The 9750-nt window shown below is 46.8% G+C and overlaps 1 protein-coding gene across 1 annotated transcript in view; it reads right to left on the minus strand.

Annotated features, from left to right (window-relative positions):
* The window catches only part of PIK3AP1 (phosphoinositide-3-kinase adaptor protein 1), a 110130-nt gene extending 100756 nt beyond the window's left edge, over positions 1 to 9374 (minus strand). The window contains exons 1-2 of the mRNA XM_036886457.2: positions 9080 to 9374; positions 1448 to 1864 (exon numbers count right to left, since the gene is read on the minus strand). Coding sequence (XP_036742352.2) covers positions 1448 to 1864; positions 9080 to 9092 — 430 coding nt within the window. The 5' untranslated portion in view covers positions 9093 to 9374. The remainder of the gene's footprint in view (positions 1 to 1447; positions 1865 to 9079) is intronic.
* Between the last annotated feature and the right edge of the window lie 376 nt (positions 9375 to 9750).

Here is a 9750-nt window from a genome sequence, read left to right on the forward strand (position 1 = left end):
ATTGGAGCCACTAGCCATTATTTCTCTTCCCTCTTTCCTATAATTCCATCTGTCACTATATATCCATTGATTCTGAACTGCAGAGATTTTCCACTAAGCAGCTATTCTAATCTTCCATTAAAATAATCTCTTTCTGATGAGAGGTTATTTGCTCTCAGAACAGAAACACCACTGTGAAACAATTCATTCTTTCTGAAACATTTGAAACTGAAGACTGATAGCATACTGAAGCAGAGTCAGCAGTAAAAAGTGAAATAGTATAGGTGATCAATTTATCCAGGTATCTAAACATTGAACATATCCTAACAATATTAAAAGAATCCTTTTGTACCATCTAGTTTTAAAAATAACACCATTGCAATATTTTAAAGAACAATCTATTAGCGCATACAGCATGAGATGCCAGTACTGTGAGCTGTGTATAGTACATGGAGCTCTGAATGATTGGCTGGTGGGTCACAGGGGCCTGTTGACAAGATGCTAATAATAGGCCATGACAGTGACATAAGCTCATCCACAGAAACAACTATTGTGTCTCAGTTCTTTGTAAGTTTAAGCAGATCACAGCTCCCTCAAAGCAATCAAGTGCAATCATGCAAGTATGAATTATGTGCTTTTTCTATCACCGTGTCTTTCTGAAGTAAAGATAACCAAACCCCAGAACAAATTACTAATCCAGGTCCCAGACATTTCAGGAGAGATAGCTTTCATGTTAACACCAGTCATTTATATTACAAAATGAACTAGGATCCCACTATGTTAAGAGATTGCATCTATTTTTTGGTTTAGAGCAGCCCATTCCTGAGATAAAAGCATCTAGGAAGATATTTTGGCTTTTTAAGGTCACCAAGAATTAGGGAAATCTTGATTCAGTTCATCACATGATACAAGGGTGGATGAGCCAAATTAATGCCAGAGTCACACCAGAGAGACACCAGAGATAACTGAGCCTAGTTAAATTGGCCTATAATTTTCCAGGCTTCTTTGCTGGCATCAGGTATATAAGATCTCAAATGGCAAGAGAATGGAAGATAAGCATGTAGCCTGCTTGTAGCCCACAGTGAGGCAGAAATAGAAAACAGAAAGAGGAAGAAAAGCCGTGACAGTCATTCATCCCAGAGTACATTTTCCGTTACTGTTAATCAGAATGTATGTCAACTTCCTGGGGCCACTGAAGTCATTAGTCCTGCCAGAGAGGATCAGAGTTCTCCCACTCGAAAAGAAACAGAGCAAAAGACAGAAGCTATGCTGGCGGGAAATAGAGAAGACAGATGTTTCTCTATAAACATGTTATCCAAAAGTGACATCTTTTCAACAAAAATGTTAAGGCCATGTGATGATGAAATGGAAGTGGCTTCCAAGCAGGAGGGCTGTCCCACCTGAAATGCCTGGGGCCTAGATCATTTTCCTAGGGCTTGCTTATCCTTCCTGCAGAGGGCATCCTCACCTTCGGAAAAGGCCTTCCTCACAGCGGCCACGTACGTCTCCGGCTCGTCCTCACAGGTGAGTTCCTGCCAGTGCGCCCAATCTGGAAAGAAGTCCAGGAACGCCTCGCTGTCCTGCACCCCACAGAGCAGCCGCACCATGCGGGATGGCGGATGGAAGGCTCTCTGCAGCAGGGGCAACAGGGCCGGCTGGCAGAAGTGCTGCACAAGCTCCACAGAGAGCAGCACCACAATGCAGCGCGGGCTGAGGAAGAAGCTCAGGTCCTGGGCGGAGAAGGAGGCCCCAGGGCCCAGCCTGTAGGTCAGTGTCTTCTGGCTACGGACCTGCCGACTGGACAGGAAAAGTTCCTGGAGATACTGGCACCATTCTTCAGCATCCAGGCTGTAGACGATAAGGATGTCGCATCCCCTGGGCTCCCCTGAGCGAGAAGAAGGCACAGCAGCATGTTAACGCACCTCTTCCTCCTAGGGTTCCCCTTGACCTACAGGATACACCATCCAGACAAGCGTCCTGGCCCCCACAATCTTTCATAGTCTGGCCTCTGGCATACTGTCTAACCTCCCTCCCCACTTACAGTCGGTGTCCCAACCATACCAGTCTCTCTGTTTTTGCCCAAAAAGACCATACCATTTCAGATCTTTACATAAGCTTTTGCTTCTGCTGGCATGCTCTTCCCCCCAAGCCAATGCAGTGTTGAATAAGATGATGGTGACAGCAACAGCAAGCACTTACACAGACTTACTATGTTCCAGGTGCTATTCCAAGCACATTGCCTAGTGAATGCAACCTCATAAAGAAGGTACTACTATTAGCCCCATTTTATAGAAGAAAAAACTGAGGTGTCGCAGGTTAAGTAACTTACCCAAGGTCTGCACTGGCAGAATCAGAATTTGAACTCAGACAATGTGGCCCTAGAACCTGGCTCTTTCCCAAACACAGTGCCTACAAGTACAGGTGTAGCATCTGGTGGCCAGAGTTAGCATTTGGCTTTGCAAAGCATTAGCTATGTAACCTTCAGCAAGTTACTTAAATATTCTAACCCTCCATTTACTCATCTTTAAATAGAAATATAATGGCAGTATTTATCAGTGTTTCATGATCATTGAATCAGACATTCCCTGTGAAGTCCTAAGCACAGTGCCTGCCATGTAGTAAACCCTCAATAATTGGTAGCTGGTGTCCTTACCTCACACTAATATAAACAATACATTAATGTAAACAGTAACTGTAGTTGAATTAATGCTTTGACCTATACAGTACCATTTGTAAGGTACTGCTCACCATACCTGGTCCGTGACATAGGCTTCCTTCTTACCCTAATAAAGCACTAATGTCACAGTGCAAAGCCTCAGAGAAGCAGTGAGTTTAAAAGGGCTTTGGGGAGTCACTTGGCCCCGACTCCTCATTTACAGACTGCATTTGGAAAGCCAAAGGGACATGCTTAAATTCACACTGAGCAAATCAATCACACAGCCTGGACTGAAACTCATGCTGTCCCCTGACTCCCTGTCCCATCCTCTTGCCAATCTACCAGCAGCTACTGCTGCCCATCAGGAACTCTGTCAAGAATCTTGTGAGTAATAAAGTGCATCTTCCAATTATCAAAGTTTAAAGAAGCTTGGCTCTTAACGTCACTGTTACCACTGTTCTGGGTCCTCTTTTCCCGCTAATTCAACTCTTCTCGGTGGTTTGGAAGAGGCGGGCACTGAGGAGCATTCATTCACACAGTGGTGCAGTGCAACAGGCATCCTTCCTCCCATCAGACAGGGAAGCTGGTCAAATTTTGCGACACTTGGGAATCATCTAAGATGCGGACTGTCCCAATTAAACACCACCCCTGGGCCACATTTCACTGAGAGGCTCCTGGCAAAAACGTCAGAGGCAGGACTAGGGCAGATCTGGATCTCTAAGCTCTAGAAACATCATGGGAGGAATCCCCTTTCCTGCCCCAACCCCCGCCACATTCAAAGTAAAAACAAGGACATACAAAATGTAAACCCGGCACAGTTCTGATTTGCCCTGGGATGATATTATGAAATTTTTTTAAAGGGCAAATAAAACAAACGTTTAGAGTTTCTTCCTTTTTGGAGTCCTTGCTTCACTGGTGCCCTAATCCAGTGCTAATGTGAAACCCAACAGGCTATCAGCAGGAATAAGGTCATCAGCCAGGGAATACTTTTGGAGGGAGGGTGTGGAAATATTAAAAGAAGTCAGTATTAGAAGGCAATATGAGACTAAAGAAAAACAGTCAGCAATTCCGATGACACTGTGGACAATTGTGGCTCTGCAGATAACTCAATTCTGAGCATGTTCTGTTTCTTCAACTGTGAATAAACAGTCCTTTTTAGGAATGCTTACCCTGATCCTAAAGTTTAGGCAAATTAAGACAAAATTCTAATGTGCCAGTGTTGTAGCCTCCCATAAAATAAAATATTTGCTGATTGACCTTTTTTTCTCTTTCTGTGTAGAATATTTCTTTGTACCTCAATGCAAAAATAATGTCAAGACTATAGAAGGAATAAAATTGGTGAAGCTATATAACTATGGCACTCACACTGAGAAAAGCAGAGTTAAGGCATCAAAATATATTTACCTTCTATCTGCACTTCCTTCCTGCATGGCTGCTATTTATCCTCAGAGGCAAACACTCTTCTAAATGGAAGTGTTACTGTTTATGAGTGTGCATGAGCACGGTCCTTAGGGTAAGCAATGTACAAAATTTTACACTTCGCTATAATTTAGGGGGATATGATGTTAGCAATGCTGGGCTCAGGATTCAGTTAAAAGTACAAAAGTAGGAAGCAGTAGCCATTACAACCCCCAACACACACACAAATATACTAGCAGATATGATGTTGACAATTTGTACAAATGGACTAGAAAGAGAGTAAGATCTCAGAAAGGGCTGGCTGTGGTTTCATACACTAGAGGTAGAGAAGCCATCGGTAACCATCTCAACAGAGTTCACAACTGATGGCAAAGAAGTGAAGAAGAGAATTCACTAGAGCCTCAGAAGTACCCTTAAGCAGGCAGCTCAATTCTTGGAGCACTAATTGACTCTGTAGGAAAGCATGACAATTATACTGCCATGCTCTGTAGCCATGAGTGGTCTGTGCCACTTCTATGAGAAGACAGTGACCCAGAGTAAACCAACATTTTAAGATGTCAAGTTCTGGGGCCACTGTGGGAGTGAGTACTCATTTCACCCTGATCCTGCCCCACCACTTCCTGCTCCCCTGTTAACAGCATGTCACAATACCTGCTGCTCATTAAGGACCTCCTGGCAAGGAAAGTGCAAATGTTAATAGGGGGACTGAATGTAGAGTATATGAGAACCCTCTCTACTACCTTCGCAGCTTTTCTATAAATCTAAAACTTCTAAAGTAAAAGTTTAAAAATACAATTTAAATAAAAAGCACGTCTTTTCTAATGGAACACATAATTAAAACATCTCATTCCTAGGGTTCTAGTGTTAGATTCAACCTCCACTTAGAGCAAAAGTACTTGAGGAAGTGGTTAGTGTCCCAGACTAGTTAATATCAAAACCTACTTGGTCACCAACTTGTGGTGTGACTTCAGACCAACATACTAAATCTAAGCAAATTTTGCCTCAATGTAAATGAGGACAATGAAATCTATCACCTTCCTGAATTTTGCTCTCCCATTGAAACTGAAAGCTTGGGGGAGTTCTAAACAGAAGTCCAAAGTGGAAGTAAAGTCCCTCCATAATACGCTGGGCAAACACAGGACCAAACGCTTTGTCAGCAACTCTCTTGCCTATGGGAAACGCCCTTTCTTCAAGAATAATTCCCTTCCTTTAACCGGAAGTCATTTCCTCTCATATACCAAATCAATTCTCTTATATTTCAACAAGGAGTCATAAATCCCATATAGAAATGAGGATGGGTCTTTGTCCTGGTAGAGCTTAAAGAGCAGATTTGGCTACAGAAGGAGAAAGGAATGGATAACAGTAGAGGCAGGAGCCAGCTGATGGCAGCTGGGAGTGACCAGGGTGGGAAGAAACATGGTGACTGAAAGAGAGGTTCCTTTGAAAGATTCAGAATCCACCTGAGAAAAGAACAGAGAGGAAGTGCCAGGGAGCTTCTCGAACTAGCCAGCCAGATCACTTCTTTAGTCTGTGGGTGACTCTGGCATTCCAGTCATCTGTCCTGGAGCCCCATGTTTGAATCTGAGCACCATCTTGAGGAGGGGGATGTGAGAGAGGGAAGGTGACCAGGAAATGTAGCAATTCACATGAGGAGCTTCCAGACTCGGAAGGTTTTAAGCTTAGAGACTTGGAAGGAGTATGGAAGGACCTCAAGGACCAGGTGGAAGTTAAGATCACAAAAAATTAAAGGTCCCTTCAAGCCCCATTGTCCTTTAAGTCCAGGGGTAGTAGAAGGATCTGGAGATATGAGAAGTTCTGGAGGGAGGGGGCAGGAAAAGGTAAGAGAGCGTTCTTCAGACATCTGGTGGCTGACCAATGAAGGGAAGGAAGGATTCTAATTCAACCACAGACTTGGCCACTGGGAATGTTACTTAGGGCCTCCTTCTCTCTCCTCTCCCACATGTGTAAGTACAAGAGACACCATCAGGGGCCTAGAGAATACTTCAGGATAGGCTGATTCCATTTTATTTTATCTTGCTTCCCAAGTTCTTTCAAGGACAGGGAGCCAATATTCTCCTCAATTTCAACATGCAAATATGCCTTTCAAAATACAAAAGACTATGATGATGGGGGGAGTCTAGTAAACATAATGTTGCTCATGTAATTGTAGATTAATGATAACAAAATAAAATAAAACAAAAAAAACAAAAGACAAATTTAATGCTCATCCTTCAGTGGAAGGGACTCAAAAAGACTACACAATTTGACAACAACAAAAAAAGAATGAAGTACTGACACATGCTACAACTTGGATGAAGACTGAAAACATGCTATGTGAAATGAGCCAGTCACAGAAGATCACATATCATATGACCCCATTTGTATACAAGTCCAGTGCAAGGCAATCTACAGACACAGAAAATAGAACTTAAGGCTACAAAGGAGGAAGGAATAAGGGGTCAAAGCTAAAGCGTGTAGTTTCTTCCTTTCATTCTTTTTTTTTTTCATTTTCTATTTAATTAAATTTATACTCCCTTCACGCATTTCTCAAGTAGAGTTTCTCTCTGAGGTGATGAAAATGTCCCAAAATGGACTGAGACTGCACATATCACTGAAGACACTAAAAACCACTGAATCAGACACTTTAAGCGGGTGAACTGTATGGTATGTGAACTTTATCTCAACAGAGCTGTTTAGAAGAAGAAAGAGGAAAAGGATGAGGAAGAGGAGAGAGGAGGGTGTGGGGAGGAAGAGGAAGAGAAAGAGGAGAGCTAAGGGGGGAGGGGGAGGACCAGGAAAGAGAAGGAGCAGGGTCTAGGAGGAGGGGACGGAGGGGAGAAGATGACGACCACACGGAGGAGTAGCCTGGATGACTCCAGAGCCTACAGCATTTCGACAAAAGGTGCTCTCAGTACCATGACTCACCACCATGCATCCTTGTACCTCCAGACCTCAGGGAGCTCCAGGGACCCCAGAGGCCCAGCACCCACTTGCAGCACCTGGAGTGTCTTACCACAGAGGCTGCTGACAGCAAGAGAGTTTGACAGTCTCAACCATCACAGACATCTGCGGAAGCCACTACAGAGCCCATAAATAGCCCCAGGTTTGGTCACTGCGCTAGAGACCCCATCTAAATAGGAGCACATCCTTCTAGTCCCTTTGGCCTTGCCCACTGAAGCAATGCACACAGGACACTGGGCAAGGATGGTTTACTCTGCCTCCTCTGCCCGAAGGCCCTCCAAGTTTGCTGTTTCCTGGACTTAATAGCCCAGGGCCTATTTTCAGCCATGGAAGGAGGTGGAAGCTTCACTGACCTCATCCCCTACTTCTCCCCAGTCACCCACCTACTCCCTGTTCCTTAAATAAACCACATACACCCAGTTACTGTTCCTCTTCCCCTACAAGCCCACCCCGGCTTCGGGTCTTAGCTCAGGTGTCCCTTTCTCCATGAGGGCTAACCAGGCCACCTCATTTAAAATTATAGACCTGACTCCTTTACTTCCTCTACTGCTTTCCCACTGCACTTATCATATCATGTCATCTCCTTATTAAGTGTATTGGCCGCCTTCCCCAACTACTTACTCCATAAGCTTCATGGGAACGTGGCTTATGTCTGTTTTGTTTACTGAATATACACCCAACACCTAGAACAGTGCCTGGCAACAGTAGGCAAGCAATAACTATGTGCTGAATGAATGGATTCCCTCTAAATAACTCTGCTTCAGCTTTCATGTGTGGAAGTATGAGCTTACTATTACCAGGAGTACCTTATTCACAATAAAGCTTCTTCTAGCCTCTAGCCCAGCTAGTTAGCTATCTTCCCACACCCCTTAAATAATAAGCCTGTATCACCAAATCTAATACAACTGTCATCATTGGCCTTTTCTATCCCTGCTTCCAAAGCACCACTAGAAGACTAGGCCTCAAGGGATCTGAGGAGAGCCAGCTCTTCATTCTAGCATCTGCCCAAATTCTCCAAGAACAGTACCTTCTCCTGGCCAACTAGATTTTATTTTTCCAGAGGTTTTTACATCCTGTTTTGACATCTCTACTAAAACATCATAAATTGGGCTGGAAAAATACAGGTAAACCCATCTGCAAACATGGTAGCTCTAATCCTCTCGTCTAGTAATCCTCTGCTCACTTATCCCTTTTCTTCACAAGACTGTAAGCTCCTTGAGAGCCCAAATGAGGCTGTCCTGGTCACCACCGAGAATATATTTAGGTGCACAGTATCCATTAAAGTGCATAGTAAGTGCTCAGTAGTTGTCGCTGTTATTAATCATTATTGCTGGTTTGTCCTGGATCTCAGTGAGTGAGTGACTTGCCAAGTGTGCACACCAAAGAACCAGAAGGGAATCCAAGACTAATCAGAAAAGACTCCCAGCACTTTTTCATGGGTCCATTACCAGTGGCCTCCACCTCTCTCCATTCCCCCAAATTCTGAAAAGGACAAAGGAAAAGTCAGGCTAAAGGAACAGTGGTCTAGGATTCCTGTGGAAATTCTAGACGAGAAACAAACCTAGGATGGGCAGAGGAGGCGGACGCGATACATTGGCCCAGGGCCGCTGGCCTCCCCAGTACCAACCTAAGGCGGTGGGAGCGCCCCCTATTGGTCACACAGGGCCCTAAGAGCAGCGCTTCGCCGGCACAGACAACTCGTCTCTACGCCTTCTTTCGGCCCAACTCTCGGTTCAGAGTTAGAAGAACAAGGGAAACAACCCTTAAAAGTTCTGAAAGTCAGTGATGGAGGCAGAGAGGAGACCGAGAAGACGGGGGACATGGGAAGGTCAGGCAGGGGCTGAAGAGAATCGCGTAGCAGGTTGGAGAGGGGAATGTGGTGAAGTTGGGGTGGGAAGCCCGCGCCAGGAACTGGGGAAAGAACAGAAAGAATGCAGATCCCGCCGCGAAGAAGCGGAGCCGAGAGCGGGCCCGCGCTCGGGGCGGCGGGGGCGAGGGGCGCGCGAGGGAGAAGGGGCGCGCCGCGGGGCGGCGGGGGCGAGGGGCCGGCGCCCTGCTACGCACCTGAGGCGGCCATGCCGCGGGGCGAGCTCGCAGGCGCAGCTCGCTGCGGGCGGGGACCCGGGGCCCGGAGCCGGGGCCCGGCGGCGTCCCGGGCGCGGGGCGGGAAGGGGCGCCGCGCTCCGCGCAGCACCAGCCTCCGCTCTGGCGCTTCCTCCCGACGGGCAGCGAGGACTCGCCTCGAGGGCGTGTCCACAGGGCCCGCCCCGCCTGCGGGGCTCGGCCCGCGGCACCTGCACCGCGGCCGTTGAGGAGGGGAAGTGAGAACCCCCCGGCCAGCTCCCCGCACCGGCCCCGCTCACCCCCACGCGCGGGTAGGAAGGACGGTGGGGGCTTCGGGTCACGCGCGCCCCACTGCCCCTGACACCAGCCTGATCGGCCGCCAAAGGGCAACCCGAGGTGGAGGGCGTGTTGAGAGAGGAAGGATGGAGAAGGTTGAGCTGGCCGGCCTCTGGGACTTGGGGCGGGGGTGTATGTGAGCACAGCTGGCCTAGCCATCTTCCCGTCCCCTGGGGCTTTCTCCTGCCCCTGCAGGAAAGGGGAGGGGGCAGGAAGGGGAAGAGACGCCTTCCCTGGCACCTGGCCCTGGGTACTTGGCGTTGCCCTTGGTTACCCTCCAGTGACTTTTTCAATTCCTAGGACCTGGTCCTGACGGCACTTGAGCATTAATGATA

Source organism: Manis pentadactyla, chromosome 8 (genome assembly GCF_030020395.1).
Source record: "Manis pentadactyla isolate mManPen7 chromosome 8, mManPen7.hap1, whole genome shotgun sequence".
Taxonomy (NCBI): Eukaryota; Metazoa; Chordata; class Mammalia; order Pholidota; family Manidae; genus Manis; species Manis pentadactyla.